The sequence below is a fragment of the Clupea harengus genome, chromosome 10 (assembly GCF_900700415.2).
Source record: "Clupea harengus chromosome 10, Ch_v2.0.2, whole genome shotgun sequence".
Lineage (NCBI taxonomy): Eukaryota > Metazoa > Chordata > Actinopteri > Clupeiformes > Clupeidae > Clupea > Clupea harengus.
The window spans coordinates 21,009,720-21,031,115 of NC_045161.1; the positions used below are offsets into that span (position 1 = coordinate 21,009,720).

At 40.0% G+C, this 21,396-nt stretch overlaps 2 protein-coding genes across 4 annotated transcripts; both read left to right on the forward strand.

The window, feature by feature from the left end:
- The first annotated feature begins 125 nt into the window (after positions 1–125).
- Positions 126–5,783, forward strand: LOC122133222 (cytochrome P450 2J2-like). Its single transcript, XM_042708910.1, has 9 exons — positions 126–1,486; positions 1,961–2,123; positions 2,514–2,666; positions 2,914–3,071; positions 3,183–3,359; positions 3,625–3,766; positions 4,273–4,460; positions 4,867–5,008; positions 5,259–5,783. The coding sequence occupies exons 1-9, from the start codon at positions 1,187–1,189 to the stop codon at positions 5,438–5,440; spliced, it is 1,605 nt and encodes a 534-aa protein (XP_042564844.1). The 5' UTR covers positions 126–1,186; the 3' UTR covers positions 5,441–5,783.
- Positions 5,784–11,053: 5,270 nt separating this feature from the next.
- LOC105900876 (cytochrome P450 2J4-like) lies at positions 11,054–20,797 on the forward strand. Of its 3 annotated transcripts, XM_031574361.2 has the most exons (11): positions 11,054–11,222; positions 11,532–12,011; positions 16,660–16,822; positions 17,055–17,204; positions 17,677–17,837; positions 17,945–18,121; positions 18,496–18,637; positions 18,768–18,955; positions 19,655–19,796; positions 20,025–20,232; positions 20,354–20,797. In XM_031574361.2, the coding sequence occupies exons 2-10, from the start codon at positions 11,817–11,819 to the stop codon at positions 20,198–20,200; spliced, it is 1,494 nt and encodes a 497-aa protein (XP_031430221.1). In that variant the 5' UTR covers positions 11,054–11,222; positions 11,532–11,816; the 3' UTR covers positions 20,201–20,232; positions 20,354–20,797. The 3 variants fall into 3 exon arrangements, with proteins under 3 accessions (XP_031430221.1, XP_031430219.1, XP_031430222.1); XM_031574359.2 differs by having other exon boundaries at positions 20,025–20,797; XM_031574362.2 differs by lacking the exon at positions 17,055–17,204 and having other exon boundaries at positions 11,055–11,222; positions 20,025–20,797.
- The last annotated feature ends 599 nt before the right edge of the window (positions 20,798–21,396 follow it).

Genomic DNA, 21,396 nt, shown 5'->3' on the forward strand with positions numbered 1-21,396 from the left:
TCTTCTTTCCTTCTTCCACTCTTCTTTCCTTTCTTCACTCTTCTTTCCTTTCTTCTTTCCTTCTTCCACTCTTCTTTCCTTCTTCCTCACTTCTTTCCTTCTTTTACTCTTCTTCCACTCTTCTTTCCTTCTTTCACTCTTCTTTTTTCTTTTTTTTTCTTCCTTTCTTAACTTTTGCATTTCATGCACTGGTATTTCCTTCAGGAAATGCATTTTCTAGTTTATGATTATAATTTTAGTTAGTTAGTTGGCTGAATGGTGGTCCACATACACCATGCTTTTATGTCACTGAATCATATGGAAAAATCACAACTATTCTTTGAAGTGGATTCAGCATACCTAAATAATATACATACATTCTTGCAGTGAAAGTCTGGGTCAACTTTATATAGAAAAAGAGGAAGGGAAAGATTCAGATCTGAGCTTTATTGTGGACATACACTAGAACAACAAGCTAAATGGCATTGAACTTTGCTAACCCACAGCCTGCTGTGATTCAGCATACAGGGTTTACAACGTTGAGGGAAAATATTTGAAGCAGTTACACGTACAGGAGTAGATTGCGAAACAGGACATAGATGAGCTGATATCAGGTTTACCTTTAGGCTCTTCAAGAGGTGTGTTCTCTAGACAGGTGCAAGAGCAGTGAGAGCAAGGGTGACATCCAGGAGACTGTCACATGCTTCAGTGGTAGCAGAGGTTACAATGATGAAGGACAAGGCCAACCGGTCTTTAAAAGATGAGTCATATTCATGACATATATCATCTGTCAAATCTCATGCCGAGCCCAGATCACCAAAAAACTATTGATGAAGCTGCAAGTTAATTGCATTAAAACAGACAATATATGTAACTTCCAGGGGCCTCCACTTTAGTTTCTTTCTTGGGAAACATCTTCAACATGGATACCAAAGAGAACATAGGTTATAGGTTCCTTGTGTACAGGATTGGATTTAATTATATCACCTCTTTACTGAGACATGGATTTGTGGATATGATGGATAGATACATATCACATAACTGCTTAGGGTCTGAAGGATCTCCCTGTGCTAAAATCACAGTGGCTAAGAATATCTGCTAAAGTCTTTGTACAAACTTTAATATACCACAACTCTTTCAGCAAGCCCAAAGCAAACACACTCCTCCCTTGGTGTCTCTGACCCGCCAGCTGAAAAACACCAAGAGCATGACCCCCACATGCTGTATTACGCAAGAACACAAGTTGGACCCTTCAACTCTCTCCACAGACCCAAACACTCAAACTCAAACTCATATGCACAAAATCCTTTCAGCCATGCAGCTCCTATGGCTCTTCGAAGGGCTTGGGTTTAAGGGAGTTCTGCTGATCATTTTTGTCTTTCTCCTGATTGCTGACTACCTGAAGAATCGCAAGCCTAGCGGCTATCCTCCAGGGCCATTTCCACTTCCATTTGTAGGGAACATCTTCAGCATGGATGCCGAAGAACCACACATCTATCTGACCAAGGTGAGGAAAGCAGCGAGCAGCAAGAATGCAAATTGTTGCTCAATTCTACTAACACATGACGTCAAATAGGCCTGTGTGTTTGTTTTGAGATAGTAAAGCCATAAATTGTTTTATAATTTCAAGTGCTTTGGCTTATTGCCAGACGTCTACACCATGATAGGTTGGTAATGAGTCCAAATCTGCCACTGCTGTAGCCATGTGCAATTGCATCTATAAACAATTACACCCCAAACTAATTAGATGCCACCAAAAGATCCATCTGCAAATACTCAGTATGATCAATTATGTAATTTAACATTTATGGCTAATCACAAAATGGACTAGAATTCCTTGCAAACATTGATTATGTGAAAAAAAAGTCACACATTGTGGCCCCAACATGTATATGAGAATGTATCAGAGAATACAGAGGAGCAGAGTGTAAGCATTCTAAGGACAATGACATCACTCTGGCGTTCCATGTTTCCCCTACAGCTGGCTGAGGTTTATGGGAACATTTTTGGTCTACGTTTGGGACGTGATAATATAGTGTTCCTGAATGGCTATAAGATAATAAGAGAAGCACTGGTGGTCCAGGGAGAGAACTTTGTTGACAGACCCTACAGCCCCACTGTGGCCAGGGTCTATGCAGGAAATAGTAAGTAATTTACAGGCAGCTTTACTGCCATATACAGTATTTATTTTCATTTTATTTATTTATGTTGTCTTTGGTTCTATACATGAATTCGGAATTGCCGTGCTTTCATGATGCTTTCAAAAAACAAAAGCTGTTCTAAAAAATGTGATCCACAGCATTCCGCAGTTCGTACTCTCATTAAAAGTACGTTAAAGTGACTTTTATTAAAACAATCAGAACACGTACCCAATTTATTTCCCAACCAGCCCTCTACAAATCATTGAAACGGCATGCTAGCATTATCACCACAGTTCTACCAATCACTCGCCAACCACAGGTTAATACAAATCCTGCAATGCAAAGAAACCCCATTTTCTACATTTGCATAAGACTGTATTACTTTGTCCCCAGGGGGTCTGTTCTTCAGTAATGGGCAGACTTGGAAGAAACAGCGGCGCTTTACTGTGAGCACGCTCAGACACTTTGGCCAGGGGAAGAAGACTCTGGAGCTGGCCATCTGTGAGGAGTGCCGCAACCTCATGGAGGAGATGGAGGGACAGAAAGGTCCAGTGGCAGACACCCTCTACCATTCCACTGTCTCTGGACGCAAATGAAACATTACATATATATGTATTTTTGTGTAGAAGTATGTATGTATATGTCATGGCAAGCCAAACAGACTAACTCACACTGTACCTATGCTGTAAGATGGCAAATGCATCAATGAAAATGAACTCATCCTTAGAGTGATGTTAGGGAATTCTGTACCATTCAGAACCTGTTCTGTACCCATTCTTCTGTCTGCTTTCAGGTGAGGCTTTTGACCCAACACATTTAAACAGCGCTGTCTCCAATATCATTTGCCAAATGGTGTTTGGTCACCGATTTGATTACAGCGATGATACCTTCCAGAGGATGCTGCACTACCTGTCTCAAATAGTCCATCTGGAGGGATCTATTTGGCATCAAGTACTGTAATCATTTTAACCAAATAACACAAGAAAGATTGAAACTTATGGCTCGCTTTCGTTCAAAACAGACCTGAAAATGGCCAATGCTTTCATTCCCTTCTCCCGCCAGCTGTACGAGGCCTTCCCCTCCATAATGAAACATCTGCCTGGGCGTCACAACGACATTTTCAGCAGCTACAGACACGTCACTGGTTTTCTGAAGGAAGAGCTGAAGAGACACAAGGAGAACTTTGACCCTGCCGACCCAAGAGACTACATTGATGCCTTCCTAGTAGAAATAACAGAGGTAAGATCTTACATATGCCATGAAATTTCATATATGCTTTTGCTGTTTTGGAAAGGACTGGCTATCCATGTTGGTTCAAAGAGGGAAATAAAAAATAACAACTCCTATATCATTATCTAAATAAGGCACAAAGTTTGACATAATCATTATCGCCAGAGCTGTTCTTATAGTCTTGGCCACAGATCGTTCACATCTCTTTAAATCATTAAATAGAGAGAGTGGATCTAAAATGCTTAGGCTACGTCCACCTCACATTGTCTCTCAGAGGACACATGACCCAGATGATGGCTTTGATGAGGCCAACGTGGTGCTGAACTCACTGGATCTGTTTATGGCGGGGACGGAGACGACCACTATAACCCTGCGCTGGGCACTCCTCTACCTGATGAAGTACCCACACATACAGGGTGAGACAGCCTCTTCTACCTGATGAAGTACACACACATACAGGGTGAGACAGCCTCTTCTACCTGATGAAGTACACACACATACAGGGTAAGACAGCCTCTTCTACCTGATGAAGTACACACACATACAGGGTGAGACAGCCTCCTCTTCCTGATGAAGTACACACACATACAGGGTAAGACAGCCTACCTCGACAGCAGTTAGTCTCTATGGGGAGCATGTGATAGTGCTGGCCAAAGACCATTCGCTTCCCTGCAATTTGTCCAATTATGTATATTTTAGAGAAAAAAATATCCAGGCTTACCAAATGTTTTCCTGAACCATTTATAACTGTCTTGTTAAATGGGTGGGGATTTTAGGAAGCTTAGATTTGGGAAGGGATCCTGTAGGGATGCTATAGATCTTTAAGGAACAAACTGTTGCTATAATGACAGTGAAGTATATCATTGTTATAGCACTTGGATATTGTCAAATTGTTAACGCGCTTTCATGCAACATGCAACAGAGAAGGTCCATGCTGAGATAGACCGTGTGATTGGACAGTCACGAGCGCCCAGCATGGATGACAGACCCAACATGCCTTACACCGATGCGGTCATCCATGAGGTCCAGAGGCTGGGGAACATTGTTCCCCTGAATGGCCTGAGGATGGCTGCCAAAGACACAGCCCTGGGAGGATACTTCATTCCAAAGGTTTGCCAGCCAGAGGCTTTCATATATTTAGTATTATTATTTTGCAGGGTGTGTTTTTGTTTAGATATGGTATGCTACAGCATTGTGGTGGTGGTGGGGGTGTTGGTCCTCTAGCTCAACAGGTAGAGCAAGGTCCTAGCAGCACAAAAGTCATGAGTTTTATTCTCATGCCTTACCCATGCTGCAAATTCGTTAGGATCAAATCAATACTAAATTAATAAATGTTAAATACCTCACAATTGTATTGTGGTCAACAGATGCAAACGATTCCTACAATTTAAAACATAAATCTTAGGAAACAAATGAACCATAACCACCCTCATGAGAGTGATATTTTATTTAGAGTTAAGAGTTCTTAGTTTCCTCTTACTTCCTGTTCCTGCTTCTGTGATGCGTTTTCCTGTAGGGAGCAGCTGTGATGCCCATACTGACCTCAGTGCTGTATGATAAGTCTGAATGGGAGACACCAGATGAATTCAACCCGGGTCACTTCCTGGACTCAGAGGGCAAGTTCAGGAGAAGAGATGCCTTCTTGCCCTTCTCTGCAGGTAGGATTCCCCGAGATGCCTCTTGAATGGTGCAGGGCTCATACACGCCAAAAAAAAGAGCTTTACGGTACTGGCATAACGGATATGAAAGAATGTCAGTAAGAAACAGTTTTCATTGATCTACTTAGAACCCAGTCTCAAATTTATATTTCAACAATTTTAATTGTACGTTAAAAAAAAAATTGATAATATTGTTTTTCCAAAATGGTTGAATTGTTGAAGTTGTGCCTCCCTGTTTTTCTCTTCCCAGGGAAGAGGATATGCAGTGGGGAGCAACTGGCCCGGATGGAGCTCTTCCTGTTCACTGTCAGTTTGTTCCAGAAATTCCGGTTTTCCGCCCTGGAGGGAGAAGAGTTAAGCCTGAAAGGGATTGTTGCATCTGGACGTATTCCATACCCTTTCAAGATCCTCACTCACACAAGATATCAGTGATTGCCAAAGCAATAGGTTCTCATCAAAAAGTTCCTGGCACCGGAAACAAACCCAACAATTCCAGCCAGTCAACGCATTGCTTCAGGAGCACAGAAGGGAAGGGTGTCATTTTATTTGCTGTTGAGCTCAAATACCAATAACCTTTTGCCAGAATCGCAGACTCTACCTTTTTATGGCTGCGGGACCAACAGTGTGAGCACAAAAAGCTTTATTATTATTTTAAATACATTACTTTTTCATATCTGTTTTACCATTGTGATATGCTGTCATGTCTGTACTTCTGTACAGAACTGTGCATACCCTGTTGATTCAAACAAATAAAGAGCATATTCATTTTAAACTATTGGAAGTAAGACAAACTGGTTTTCACTGTAACATTGTTTTGATAATGAATATAATATGGGGCGCCATTTGTAAAATGTTGCACGTTCTAAAACCCTGCTCAGTTTTGGTACATTTAGCATTATCATATGGGGAAAAAAGCACAACAATATTCAAATGTCACTTTTTCAAACATTTAGAGAGATATTCATGTAAGGATAATGTTTGGCAGTAACACAAAGTTGTTGAATAATATAAATGTAAATGGTAAATGTTAATGTTAAATATAAACGTAAATGTTCAATGTTATATATAAATGTTAAATATAAGTGTTAAATGTAAATGTTAAATGTAAATGTTAAATGTAAATGTAAATGTTAAATGTTCAGTCTACATGTCAGATTTGAAGACTGAACCTTACCATATTTACGGTAATTGGCTTTCATAGTTTTCACGTCACGCCAGAATTACCAGCATGCGGGCAAGAAATACACTCCACAGCTGTCTACCACTGGAATTTATAAAGGGAACTGACCATCTTTCATTCAAGATTATTTAATATATCCGCTTTAAAATTGTCTGACATAGGTAGTAAAATGCCAGACAGTTGTTGCTCGGTTGGCTGTTCAAATCGGCGAGGAGACAAGCCCGGCTGTTTCCACCTGATTGTCTACGTCTTCTGGGTCAACTTTTCTCAGGCAGGCAGTAAAGTAGCCTTATTTTTGGAGCTTGCAATAAAAGCAGTAACGCTGTTTTGGTCGCCTCATTTATCAGAATAACTACCTAAAACGGGAATAGATCAAGAAATAAAGTCAAGAAACAAAGCATCAACACGATTAAAATTGGATTACCCAGTTTCTGCTCTGAGATTGCGACAAGTACCTAAGCAAGTAGGCTAGGCTACTGTATTTTGTCATCCAACTGGTAATACTACAATGCCAGTAGAAAATACTTGGGAAGATAATTTTAGTTGTCATTCGCCAGACCAGGTGGTTGTACTTGTGTTAACCAGGAAATTGTGTCAAATGATAAAGAACAGTGTTGGGTAAGCTAAAGGCTGCTAGCTAACAGCATGTAGCTCGCTAGCTGGTAGCTAGCTATTAAATGGCAATCATCTTTGCTCTGATAATGAAGATGTTTATTAGTTTTCACCTTCCAGACGACATCGTTATGAACCCATCCCCTTCTGAAAATTATATTACTATCTGTGCTTTTGGAAGGCTTTCAGTTTTTGAGGTGTGTAGGGGGACGGATTTTCTATTAGATAGATGTAAATATCTCCAAACTGGAGCTCAGGCAGGGACTTCTACGACGTTATAGAAATACAAATATCAGCGGGTGCAGTAAAGGGATCACAGGTTCCCAAAATGTAATTTTTTTCTAGATATCTCTGTCTGGCTATTGTGGTATGATCTGTGTTTGATGGCGATCGTAATTGAGTAGGCTGCACTGCTCGACGATGTCCACACTGTTGGTCGACAGCTTCGCTTTTCCCCGCAAGGTATCCCTTGTAGTGTGACTGAAAGCTATGAATTACCGTAAATATTGTAATGTTCTGTCGTCAAGTCTGACATGTAGACTGAACATTTACATTTAACATTTACATTTACATTTAACATTTACATTTAACATTTACATTTAGCATTTGATATTTGTATTTACATTTAACATGTATATTTAACATTTACATTTAACATTTAACAATAACATTTAGATGAAAGATTTATATTATTTAACAACTTTGTGTTACTGCCAAAAATTATCCTTGGAAAAGTTATCGCATGAATTTACATGAATTTACATGAATTTATCTCTAAATGCTTGAAAAAGTTACATTTGAATATTGTCATGCTTTTTTTCCCATATGATAATGCTAAATGTACCAAAACTGAGCAGGATTTTCGAACGTGCAACATTTTACAAACGGCGCCCCATATAACTGCAGCCTGGTTAAACAAAACATGAGTTGCTCCAACAAAAGGTTGAGTGGGCCTTCAATTAAAGCAGCATTAAACCTTGCTACAAACAAACCTGTGTCTTTTTTTCGTTATTAGTTTTTAGAATGTTTCCAGAGTCAATGCTCTCATTTTAGTTTGTTATATAAAAGAATTCCGGGCACTGGAAAGGACACACAGCAGCCTATGCATCATTTGTACAGCTCTATAACAAGCCTGTCCTGTATTACCCTCTTTGGCCCTCGTTGTAATTACTTCAGATAAAATATGAACCTGTCTTAGTAGTGTAAATGTATGAGGTGACTTTGATGTAAGATGTGATGAGGCTACACTAGTGTGGACTGTTATAATGTAATGTTGTATTAAATTGTGGTTTCTTTCATAGTGCCATTATTCGATTGTTTGGACCGCGGATGGTTGTCCTCAATGGACACAAACTAGTGAGAGACGCATATGTCAAGCAAGGAGAGAGCTTTGCTGATCGCCCATCCTTACCACTCTTTGCTGGTATTATAGGAGGAGACAAACGTGATTTTCCACCAGTTAAAAGACAGATGAAGAGTATCATTTAGACAAGTGCATAAAATAAGAATTAAATTGGACTGTATTGGGGCACCCTGTTGTTGAGAGGATAGAGCTTGAGAAACAGATTAGCAATGAACACAAGTGCGGCATCATATCAAAGACATCAGGGACATTTCATGCAAAACAAGTATGCACCAGAGGAGGGGTCCCGTATAGTTGCGTATAGTTGTCTCTGGTACCGACCTGTCTCTTATCTGGTGAGCTAAACCAGGTCAGGGCTGGACCTGTGCTGCTTATATGCACTGTCTGTATTTGTTTGGTCCTGACCCGAACTCTGCTTAGTTTAGGATGCGTGTGTCCCTATCGATGTTGCGTGTGGCCTTTCAAAGCATGTTGACTTTTGGTACTCCCAGGTAAACCATTCAATTACACTGTGGCTTGTTAACAATGCTGTGTCCAACATCATCTGTGTGCTGGTATTTGGGGAGCGCTTTGAGTACTCCAACAATGGCTTCCAGGCTCTCCTGAAGAACATCAATGAGGTCATCCTCCTGGAGGGAGAAGCATGGGCTCAGGTGATCCTCGCTGCACATTTCTCTCAGCTTTTAATCATGATTGACGATGTTTGTCTCTGGACCATTAGGACCAGGCAGAGTCTGATTAGCAAAGGACATGATCAGATGAAAAGAGTCATAGGAAATGTTTTCTAGCTGATGTCTGTTTGATTCAAACTAATATCCACACAATAAATGCAGTTTGGAGGTGTGATCTGAATTTCTGACTGTCATACATTACAGTATATTGGTAATAAAATGTAGAGCACTCCAAGACATTCCACAATTGTTCTAATGTAGAGCCACATGCCTGTGCTGGTCCCATGTGGATGATCTCAAGAGAAACAGTGGCTCACAAACATGTCCCATACTGACTGACCCGGCAGTCTCCAGGTGTCAGAGAAAATGTGGATGATCTCAAGAGAAACAGTGACTTACCTCAGGAATTTGTGGAATTTGCATTTTTTTTTTGCTGGACAAACATGTCCCATACATGCTGTTCAATTTACACCCCTCCCTTCCGTGTCCTGAATCGTGGACTCTACCCTGAAATGTTTAGCTGTGTATAGTTCATTTACACCATATAGGACCATGTTGCTGATGTTCTCAGCAAGTGCTTGAAAGCCTTCTTGTTTAAGCCTCTTCATTCAAATTTAAGCCAATGAAATCATGCTTTGATTTAACAGTCTCTAGTGTGACGACCTTAATGTGGATGTTGTAATGTACGTGGAAACGAAGGATTCAAATGCTCGACTCGGAGACAGAGATGTAGAATAACAAGCTTTACTGAACGGGTTCGGTACACGGTAAGACAGTCCAAATATAAACAAACAAATCCAATCAGGGATGGGCAGCGGGGATCTTCGTTTATCCAGTCCAGAGTCGTCACACGGTTAGTAGTTTGAAGAGGCAGAGGTACCGGCAAGGAGGAGGCAATCACGGAGTCGAGTAAACAGTCCAGGGTCGTTATCCAAGTGAGAGGTTGTGGAGGCAAAGGTACCGGCAAGGAGAAGGCAAACACGGAGTCGATTATACAAGCAAGGGTCGTTATCACTAGAACTTTGGAAATCATGGGAAACGCTGGAACTCTTGAGACACAGGGGAAACAAAGACGAACTGGCAACGAGACACAGGAAAACACAGACTAAATACACTAGGTCAGGGGTTTTCAACTGGTTTTGTCCCAGGGACCACCATTCTGAATAGAAAGTAATTCGCGGCCCACTGATGTGCCTGCACGCGCGTGCGTGTTTGTAACCGCCGCCGCCACGCCCCGCTCCTCCCGCACAGATATTCTGCCTATTACAAATAAATATGTGAAATTATCAGGGTACATCGCTAGCCACCACCACGCCCCCTCCCCCTGCACAGATATTCTGCCTATAACACTTAAATATGTGCAGTTATCAGGGTAGATCACTAACCACCGTCACCACTACCCTCCCCCTTCGCACATATTCCGCCTGTAGCACTTGTCAGTGTAATTTCTTCGATATTTTTCACGACATTCAAGAGTAATCTGGAAATGTGTTGAAATCAATATAGGCTCATGTCGCGGACCCCCTGCAATGCCATCGCGGACCACTGCACTAGGTGATGAGGAACAGGTGCAAACAATCAGGGAGGGGCAGACAATCAACGAGATGGAGCACACATGAGGCAGGGAGTGAGGAGTCTGAAACGAGAGGAGAGGTGAGTAAACAATCACAACACGGAACACAAGAATAAACGATCTAAATCAACAAACTTAACTTAGTACACAGGACTGGACGTAACAGATGTAGCCCCTAGTTTGGTAGTTGCATCACGTGATATGTAATCAGTCCAGTATCAGTATAATATGCACTGGTTATTAATTTCACCAACAAATACATGACCTCTCTCCCCTTTTCAGTAGCTCTGTGATGCTTGAAATTGCTCAGGCAATTTTCAGAGATATTTGTCGCTGATCATGTGATCATGTGAAATAGTAATAATACTACTTTTAGCAAAGTCTATTCAAAAGTTCAGTTAGTTCAGAACTCCTAAATGTAGTAGGCTACTTCTTGTGTCTGCTGTAATCTCTGGAAAAGTGGTGTAATGTGTAAAGAACAAAAACGAAAAAGAATACCCTGCATCTAAGAGTATCCACTGCTTTCTCATTGCATTACAATAAGGGCACCTTGAAAGATGTTAACTGGATAGAAAGTGATCGGTGAAATACACTTATGAAACTAACCTATCACATGACTTGCACATTTGCGTTGAAGCAGAGCCGGTCCTGACCTCCCTGGGGCCCTAAGCAAAATTCTGCTAAGGGGCCAACCTGACCTGTGAGCCAGGTAAACAACTTGCTGTTGCCACACAGTCACACCTGACAACCCAGGGCTCTCGCTACAATCCTCCCACCTTTAAAACTCCCTCCTCGCTCCTTCTGTCCGTCTAAGAGTAAGTAAGCCTATACAGAGCAGAATGAGGTGTAAACATGCATTATTGATTTAATTGAATATTTTCTATAGAAACTTAAGATAAGTGAATATTAACATTAACATAAATAAGAAATTGTAGAAAATAATAAAATATAACACTGCTTTGGCATGATACATCTCTAAGGCTGAAAATAGTAAAATAAAAACTATGAAGCTGAGTGATTAACTTCGCCTATTCACGTGCAACGCAGTTATCTTTTCTGAGCTGAAGTTGCCCGTTGGCGTTTATCGAATGTACTAAATAGTTTTTCACTCTCACTTTTGTCAGGCACAAAGTCACAGAACACAGCCCTGGACGTGGCTGGCAATCAAACAAGACACAGACAGACCAAGAGATGTACTGCCCAGTTAGGTTAGCAGGTGGGGAAAAAGATAAAACTAATTAGGAATCAAAGTAACACGGAGATGTTCATGTCCGGTTGCTCTCTGTTGCTTAAGAACCTCAGTGTTGACCACGAGGGTCCACAAAACAGGAAGTTTGCCTTACCCAGACGCAATAGTCAACTGCTTGACTGCAGAGCCAGATTAAACACGGAGTTGTCAGCTTTGCGAAATGACGGTGATCTTCCATATTTTGGAACTGTTAGACATCAAAAGCTTTTTGCTTTTTGCCTTCATTTTCCTTCTGATATTTGACTACATCAAATCCAAACCACCAAAGAATTTTCCTCCTGGACCGTGGTCATTGCCTTTTATAGGCGATTTGCATCACATTGACTTCACCGAAATCCATCTACAGTTTGTCAAGGTAAGTCATGCATATGTGAGACCACTCCGGCTATGCGGACTAAACGAAGCTGTAAACATGATGATGATGTTTGAGCTAGTTATTGCACTTCCATCTACAGGAAGTCTACGTTCGGTAACATTAGAGACGCTGCCTTTTATTGACGTCTTATTACAGTGCATGAAATGCCCTGTATTGTTATTCCTAGGCTTCTTATACTTCTTCTTCTTATTACAGTGCATGAAATGCCCTGTATTGTTATTCCTTCGTTTCTTATTCTTCATCTTATTACAGTGCATGAAATGCCCTGTATTGTTATTCCTTCGTTTCTTATACTTATTATTACAGTGCATGAAATGCCCTGTATTGTTATCCAAACTTTTCTTATTCTTATTACAGTGCATGAAATGCCCTGTATTGTTATTCCTAGGCTTCTTATTACAGTGCATGAAATGCCCTGTATTGTTATTCCTAGGCTTCTTATTCTTCTTCTTCTTATTATTATTATTCTCTTTACCGAACTTCTGCGCTTAATTCAGCTCGAACCGCTTAACTTAAAAACTTCGTTCAAACTTTGCCGCGTAGGTCTTGTAAAGGACACTTATGCTATGCATTTTTCTAAACTTTATACTTTTTAAAATATTAAATAAAAACTAATACAATTTATCCCATTGACTTACATTGGGCCATTATGACATCATAATAGGGTCTTTAAACTGGCTTGCACCTGTGCTTCACTGACACCTGCGCCAAGGTTCCAAGGCTCCTCTTCTCTCTGTCCCTCTCCATTCAACTGTATAACTAGGAATATTATTCTTTCCTTCTTCCACTCTTCTTCTTTCCTTCTTCCACTCTTCTTTCCTTCTTCCACTCTCCTTTCCTTTCTTCTTTCCTTCTTCCACTCTTCTTTCCTTCTTCTACTCTTCTTTTCTTTCTTCACTCTTCTTTCCTTCTTTTACTCTACTTTCCTTTCTTCTTTCCTTCTTTCTTTCCTTTCTTCACTCTTCTTTCCTTTCTTCTTTCCTTCTTTCACTCTTCTTTCTTTTCTTCTTTCCTTTCTTCACTCTTCTTTCCTTCTTCCACTCTTCTTTCCTTTCTTCACTCTTCTTTCCTTTCTTCTTTCCTTCTTCCACTCTTCTTTCCTTCTTCCTCTCTTCTTTCCTTCTTTCACTCTTCTTTCTTTTCTTCTTCCTTTCTTAACTTTTGCATTTCATGCACTGGTATTTCCTTCAGGAAATGCATTTTCTAGTTCTTCTTATTATTATTACAGTGCATGAAATGCCCTGTATTGTTATTCCTTCGTTTCTTATACTTATTACAGTGCATGAAATGCCCTGTATTGTTATTCCTTCGTTTCTTATTCTTCTTATTATTATTCTTTGTACCAAACTTCTGCGCTTTATTCAGCTTGAACCGCTTAACTTAGAAACTTTGTTCAAACTTTGCTGCGTAGGTCTTGTAAAGGACACTTATGCTATGTATTTTTCATTTTTCTAAACTTTATACTTTTTAAAATATTAAATAAAAACTAATACAATTTCTCCCATTGACTTACATTGGGCCATTATGACATCATAATAGGGTCTTTAAACTGGCTTGCACCTGTGCTTCACTGACACCTGCGCCAAGGTTCCAAGGCTCCTCTTCTCTCTGTCCCTCTCCATTCAACTGTATAACTAGGAATATTATTCTTTCCTTCTTCCACTCTTCTTCTTTCGTTCTTCCACTCTTCTTTCCTTCTTCCACTCTCCTTTCCTTTCTTCTTTCCTTCTTCCACTCTTCTTTCCTTCTTCTACTCTTCTTTTCTTTCTTCACTCTTCTTTCCTTCTTCCACTCTTCTTTCCTTCTTCTACTCTTCTTTTCTTTCTTCACTCTTCTTTCCTTCTTCTTTCTTTTCTTCTTTCCTTTCTTCACTCTTCTTTCCTTTCTTCTTTCCTTCTTCCACTCTTCTTTCCTTCTTCTACTCTTCTTTTCTTTCTTCACTCTTCTTCCACTCTTCTTTCCTTCTTCCACTCTTCTTTCCTTTCTTCTTTCCTTCTTCCACTCTTCTTTCCTTCTTTCTCTCTTCTTTCTTTTCTTCTTTCCTTCTTCCACTCTTCTTTCCTTCTTTCACTCTTCTTTCTTTTCTTCTTTCCTTCTTCCACTCTTTTTTCCTTCTTTCACTCTTCTTTCTTTTCTTCTTTCCTTCTTCTTTACTTCTTCCACTCTCCTTTCCTTTCTTCTTTCCTTCTTATACTTTTCTTTTTTTTCCTCTTTCCTTCTTCTTTCCTTTCTTCACTCTTCTTTCTTTTCTTCTTTCCTTCTTCCCTTCTTCTTTCCTTCTTCGACTCTTCTTTCCTTTCTTCTTTCCTTTCTTTACTCTTCTTTCCTTTCTTATTTCCTTCTTTCACTCTTCTTTCTTTTCTTCTTCCTTTCTTAACTTTTGCATTTCATGCACTGGTATTTCCTTCAGGAAATGCATTTTCTAGTTATTATTCTTTGTACCGAACTTCTGCGCTTAATTCAGCTCGAACCGCTTAACTTAGAAACTTTGTTCAAACTTTGCTGCGTAGGTCTTGTAAAGGACACTTATGCTATGTATTTTTCATTTTTCTAAACTTTATACTTTTTAAAATGTTAAATAAAAACTAATACAATTTCTCCCATTGACTTACATTGGGCCATTATGACATCATAATAGGGTCTTTAAACTGGCTTGCACCTGTGCTTCACTGACACCTGCGCCAAGGTTCCAAGGCTCCTCTTCTCTCTGTCCCTCTCCATTCAACTGTATAACTAGGAATATTATTCTTTCCTTCTTCCACTCTTCTTCTTTCCTTCTTCCACTCTTCTTTCCTTCTTCCACTCTCCTTTCCTTTCTTCTTTCCTTCTTCCACTCTTCTTTCCTTCTTCTACTCTTCTTTTCTTTCTTCACTCTTCTTTCCTTCTTCCACTCTTCTTTCCTTCTTTTACTCTACTTTCCTTTCTTCTTTCCTTCTTTCTTTTCTTCTTCCACTCTTCTTTTCTTTCTTCACTCTTCTTTCCTTTCTTCTTTCCTTCTTTCACTCTTCTTTCTTTCTTCTTTCCTTTCTTCACTCTTCTTTCCTTTCTTCTTTCCTTCTTCCACTCTTCTTTCCTTCTTCCACTCTTCTTTCCTTTATTCACTCTTCTTTCCTTTCTTCTTTCCTTCTTCCACTCTTCTTTCCTTCTTCCTCACTTCTTTCCTTCTTTTACTCTTCTTTCCTTTCTTCTTTCCTTCTTTCACTCTTCTTTCTTTTCTTCTTCCTTTCTTAACTTTTGCATTTCATGCACTGGTATTTCCTTCAGGAAATGCATTTTCTAGTTATTCTCTTTACCGACTTCTGCGCTTAATTCAGCTTGAACCGCTTAACGTAGAAACTTCGTTCAAACTTTGCTGCGTAGGTCTTCTAAACGACACTTATGCTATGTATTTTTCATTTGTCTAAACGTTATACTTTTTAAGATATTAAATAAAAACGAATACAAATTTTCCCATTGACTTACATTGGGCCATTATGACATCATAATAGGGTCATTAAACTGGCTTGCACCTGTGCTTCACTGACACCTGCGCCAAGGTTCCAAGGCTCCTCTTCTCTCTGTCCCTCTCCATTTAACTGTTTTATATTAAGAGACACCTTCCATACTCTACTTTTTTTTCTTTCCATCTTTCTCTATCCCTTTCCTTCTTCCACTCTTCTTTCCTTCTTCCACTCTTCTTTCCTTTCTTCTTTCCTTCTTCAACTCTTCTTTCCTTCTTCCACTTCTTTCCTTTCTTCTTTCCTTCTTCCACTCTTCTTTCCTTCTTTCACTCTTCTTTCCTTCTTCCACTCTTCTTTCTTTTCTTCTTTCCTTCTTCCACTCTTCTTTCCTTCTTTCACTCTTCTTTCTTTTTTCTTTCCTTCTTCCACTCTTCTTTCCTTTCTTCTTTCTTTTCTTCTTTTCTTCTTCCACTTTTTTCCTAGCTTCACTCTTCTTTCCTTTCTTCTTTCTTTTCTTCTTTCCTTCTTTCACTCTTCTTTCCTTCTTTTACTCTTCTTTCTTTTCTTCTTCCTTTCTTAACTTTTGCATTTCATGCGCTGATGTTACGCTGCACTTAACCATAAGACCATTTATCACTGACAGGTCTACATGCTATGCTTTTATACGGGGTTAAAATACATCCAGAACTGCATAGCGTACATAATATAGTATGTATTAGTGAAATAAATGCGTTAATGGCTAACAATCATAGCTTAGCCAAAGTCATTGGACTCTTGGGTAGGCAAATACGCTATAGACTGGCAACACGAAACAGGTTTGCCCAAAAAACGGAGTGTGACTCGTTGTGTGCTGCCGGTAGGCCTACTGACAAAGATAACATTTTGCACTTGCCTTGGGTCCGTATTGCCTTAGTATGGTGTGTTCAGAATCATCAATAGAAAGGAAACAAAATGTACATCTCCACAACACCTTTGTAACAACACGAAAACACATTTTAAGGGATAAATAATTCAGTGACACTATTTGATTTATATGTAAACCCTTCCATGATGCTATTACTCAGTGTGAGCTTCATTTTGAATAATAACCCCAATGACCTCACCTGTTCCACTTGCTGGATGGCTGCACGTCCCTTTAATGCAATATTGTGTGGATTTTTGTATTTGGTTTATTGTGTCTCTTCCAGTTTGCTGAAAAATATGGGCAAATTTTCAGTATTCGATTTTTTGGACCAAGGATTGTTCTTCTCAACGGACTCAAGCTAGTGAGAGAAGCATATGTCCACCAAGGAGAAAACTTTGCTGATCGTCCTTCCTTACCTCTATTTGCTGATATTGTGGGAGACAAAGGTGATTTTCCTCCACACAAAAGAGGAGACAGATCAAGATCATTGTTTTGAGTACTGTTAGCACTACCAGAGCAGGGGCGACCCTCTCTACCTTTTAAGAAGCTTTGGATAAAGGTGTCTGCTAAATGACTAAATGTAATGCAAATGTGCTGTGTAATAACTGTAACATACTCAACACCATCGTAAAGTACAATTCTGTTGTTTTATTCGTTATCTGGTCGGTCTCTGCTTAGGAATTATTTTGTCTAATGGATATGCTTGGAAACATCAGAGAAGGTTTGCTCTTCACACCCTGAGGAATTTTGGGTTGGGCAAAAGAAGCCTTGAGCCCTTCATCCTTCAAGAGTGCAGATATCTAAACGAAGCATTAGTTAATGAGCAAGGTAAGTGAATAAGGCATACAATAATAAGGTAAAACCCAATAAAGTTCACAGCTCAGGAGCCTTAAGTTAGTGTGTGTTATTTACATTTACATTTACATTTAGTCATTTAGCAGACGCTTTTATCCAAAGCGACTTACAATGTATACACATTTTACACTGATGGCACACTGCACATCAGGAGCAATTAGGGGTTCAGTGTCTTGCTCAAGGACGCAACCTTCTGATTACTAAACGACTTCTTTACCTCCTGTACCACTGTCGCCCCTGTCGCCCCTGCCGCCCCTGTTATCTCTGTATTTGTTTCATTCAGTAAATTCTCGTAAGTTTTGGATGTGTGTGTCCATACAGTCTTTTTACTTTGGTGCTCCCTGTTAAATCCTTCGACCCGCAGTGGCTTGTTAACAATGCTGTGTCTATCCCTATAAACGTTGTGTGTGGCCTATCAAAGCATGTTGACTTTTGCTTGTCCCAGGTAAACCATTCAATCCAATGTGGCTAGTTAACAATGCTGTGTCCAACATCATCTGTGTGCTGGTGTTTGGGGAGCGCTTTGAGTACTCCAACAATGACTTCCAGGCTCTCCTGAAGGACATCAATGAGGTCATCTTTCTAGAAGGATCAGCATGGGCTCAGGTGATCCTCTCCTCACACTCTTTGCTCTTTGTATATCCAGAAAATGAAACATCGACAGTCGATACCCCACTGTCTTCAAATAAGCTTTTTCCTTTTTGTCTTCTTAGTTGTACAACATATTCCCGTGGTTAATGCGCAGAGTCCCTGGCCCACACCAGAAAATATTTGCTCTTTGGGAAAAACAGATTACCTTTGTAAAGAAAAAAATTGAAGACCATCGAGTAGACTATGATCCTTCAAACCTTCGGGACTACATCGATTGTTTCATTGGAGAAATGGAAAAGGTGAGTTGAATCATTCCAACAAATGCTTGGGTTGTATATAGTTATATGCTAATTGAAGACTTTAAATGAGCTATCCCAACCAAAAGCTGGATTATATACTATTAGATTTAGTATACGAATAGAATCATCACCACAATCACTTTGGAGATATACTGTACAATCATACATAACATGTCTAATTTCAGGATCTTTCTCCCTCAACCCAGAATAGTAATCCATCTCTTCTTCACATACATCTTCTTCCTCTCCCTATTTCTCTGGGTATTAATACACTTAACACTGAGTATTAACTAAATATTCACTCCTCTCACATTCCATCTTTCTTTTTCTCTCTCTACCTTTCTTTCTCTACCTTTCTCTTTCTCTCTCTCTAGTACAAGGATGATGAAGCATCAGGCTTCAATGTGGAAAACTTGAGCTTCTGCACTCTGGACCTGTTTTTAGCAGGAACTGAGACCACATATACTACCCTGTACTGGGGGCTGCTCTACATGATCAAATATCCTGAGATACAGCGTGAGTGTTTACACAGTGTCATGCAAGATCTAACCACTAATGAAAGAGGAGACATAATCCTTCACCATATTTAAGGTATTCTACCATACATTTTATACATTTAGAACTTTTTCTGTGGCTTCATGTTTAGGAAAGGTGCAAGAGGAGATTGACCGTGTGGTTGGATCCTCACGCCCGCCCTCCTTAACTGACAGGGAGAACATGCCTTACACTGATGCTGTTATCCATGAGACCCAGAGAATCGGAAACATTCTTCCCTTGAATGTGGGCAGAAGTGCCACCAAAGACACCCAAGTCGGCGGTTACATCATTCCCAAGGTGACCTTGGCTCACTGTAGGCCCTACGGCATTTGAAATGGGGTATCTTGCCAAATAACTTCCAATAAATCAGCGTTTTCTCGAAAACTGTAGCTGCTTTTCCACTGCATGGTATCGGCACAACTCGACCCGACCGGTTTTCCATTGAGCAAATCTGGTACCTAGTACCTGGTACATTTTTTGGTACCACTTCCGTCAAGGTTCCAAGTAAGCTGAGGCGATACCAAAAGGTGATGTGAGAGCATTATAGACTACTGATTGGTCAGAGAGGATCGTCACTAGAATCATCATCACACTTATGCTAACGTTAGCTACCAGATAAGCTTACCCTCTTGCATCGCCTTTGAGCAACCAGAATGGTCCCAAACTCTCCTCTTTTTTTTTTTTTTTTTTTTTAGCAGTCTTTTGTCTTACTGCCTTCAGCCTCTCCTGAGACCGAATTTGTCTCCTTGCTATGACAAACCACAGCTACATACTGACATCATGGCAGTTTCATGCGGCGTTGTTATGACGACCAGCTACATTGAGTTGTTACTAAACTGCAGAGGAAAATGAAGTAGCTGGTACCAAAAGCGGTTAGAATCCAGCCGGTACCATGCAGTGGAAAAGCGGCTTATGGCTAGAATAATTCCCAAAATGCTGGAGTGTAAAGCCTAGCATTGTTTTTATGTATTTATGAACTTTGCATTTGTTCTTCAGGGCACAATGGTGTTGGCCAGCCTGACCTCTGTTTTGTTCGATGAGACGGAATGGGAGACCCCTCACACCTTCAACCCGGAACACTTCCTGGATACAGAGGGGAAGTTCAGGAGGAGGGAGGGCTTCCTGCCTTTCTCTATTGGTGCGAATTTAGTATTGAACATGTCACCAATGAGTCTTAAACCTGTCACTGTAATAATGACACACATGAGCTTATGATATGATTTTGTCATTTAGTCAGATGTATAATGTAGAATTGGTAACCTGAAGAAAATTATAGACATTACTTTAACATCTACCTTTTAAGTGTTCCCCAACACGTGACTTTGATATTTCTTGACCGTGTGATGTTCTGTGTGCTGTTTCTCAGGGAAGAGAGTGTGCTTGGGAGAGCAGATGGCCAGAATGGAGCTGTTCCTGTTCTTCACCTCACTGCTCCAGCGGTTCTCCTTCTCAGCACCACAGGGAGTAGAACCCAAATTGGAGTGCAGACTCGGAGCCACTCACAGCCCCCAACCCTATCAACTCTGTGCTGTTCCTCGCTGAGACGCTTAGCTGAGCACTTTCTTTATACTGCTGTGCTGCTTTCCGATACACACACATATTTTTATGAATCGAGTATGTTCAATTTTACATAACATTTTACATCATATTATTAATAATGCCAATGTTGGTAGTGAATTGACGTTCAAATCAAATTTGTATACTTTAAATGTATGAGGTAAGCAGTGTTCAGTCTTAATTGTTCTTCAGCTCCACATGCTGTGAGACAATCAACCCTTTCAACTCTGTGCTGATCCTGAGATGCATATAACTTTCTTTATATGCTGTGCTGCTCTTTAAATCTGAACTGTATTTTTTTTTTATCCAGATTGTAATATTTAGTATAGGTATTGCTATGTATGTAATACACAGCGAAACAAGTGACACAATCAGGCATAACCTTAAAGTGTTCTACTGTATACATACTTGAAGTGGGGATTCACACAACAACCATTTCTTTCTTGTATATATTACAGGATTTACAAGGGTTTTGTAGTGCATTTATACAGTATGGGACAGTATAAGACCAAGCTTAGTGGCTACCTCAATGGGTGCTCAGACAATGGCAGTTCATCTTAATACATAAACTGTATGCAATAACTTGACTAGTTTCTTTTGTTTTGTACTCCTTGCTCTGCTCCTTGCACTGCCCTTCTTCCCCTTCCATTGTCTCTCTCCCTTCACAGCACAAGCACACACAGCGTGATCTTTACATGTTAGGACACCTTATACTGTACTTTAGGGACAAATGCCCCATATTATGCTTTTAAAGGTCCAGTCCGTGATTTTAATACCTTTTTTTTTTTCATAAGATTCAGTGAATTGCTCCTCAAGGTCCTTTAGCTGTCTGTTCTGTTTGTGCCCCCTCAAAAAACAGCCCTGGCTTTGTATACGGGAAACCAATACAGTGGCTTGGACCAAGCATTAAACAATTCCAGCCAATCAACATGTTGCTTCAGAAGCACGGAAGGGAGGGTGTAATTTGATTGGCTGTTGAGCTCATTTATCAACAACAGCATTCCCAAATGGATGGGGGAAAAGAACTACAAAACGTTTAGAGCTAAATCAACTGCAATTTCCTACTCCTGCAATTTTTTTCAATACCAATACGTCAACAAGCAGTGCTGGGTATTCATGCAAAACACCTTGAGGTTTATTTTACAACCAAAAACATGCCTTACAATATGCAACAATTCAGA

What these genes read in the sequence shown, in the direction of transcription:
- LOC122133222 (XM_042708910.1), top strand. Translation starts at nt 1,187, where the DNA reads ATGACCCCCACATGCTGTATTACGCAAGAACACAAGTTGGACCCTTCA. An exon ending in GGAGATGGAGGGACAGAAAG is followed by an intron (nt 2,667 to 2,913) that starts GTCCAGTGGCAG and finishes GTCTGCTTTCAG; the next exon opens with GTGAGGCTTTTGACCCAACA. An exon ending in CTTCTTGCCCTTCTCTGCAG is followed by an intron (nt 5,009 to 5,258) that starts GTAGGATTCCCC and finishes TTCTCTTCCCAG; the next exon opens with GGAAGAGGATATGCAGTGGG.
- LOC105900876 (XM_031574359.2), top strand. Translation starts at nt 11,817, where the DNA reads ATGACGGTGATCTTCCATATTTTGGAACTGTTAGACATCAAAAGCTTT. An exon ending in TCATTGGAGAAATGGAAAAG is followed by an intron (nt 18,122 to 18,495) that starts GTGAGTTGAATC and finishes CTCTCTCTCTAG; the next exon opens with TACAAGGATGATGAAGCATC. An exon ending in GCGGTTACATCATTCCCAAG is followed by an intron (nt 18,956 to 19,654) that starts GTGACCTTGGCT and finishes TTTGTTCTTCAG; the next exon opens with GGCACAATGGTGTTGGCCAG.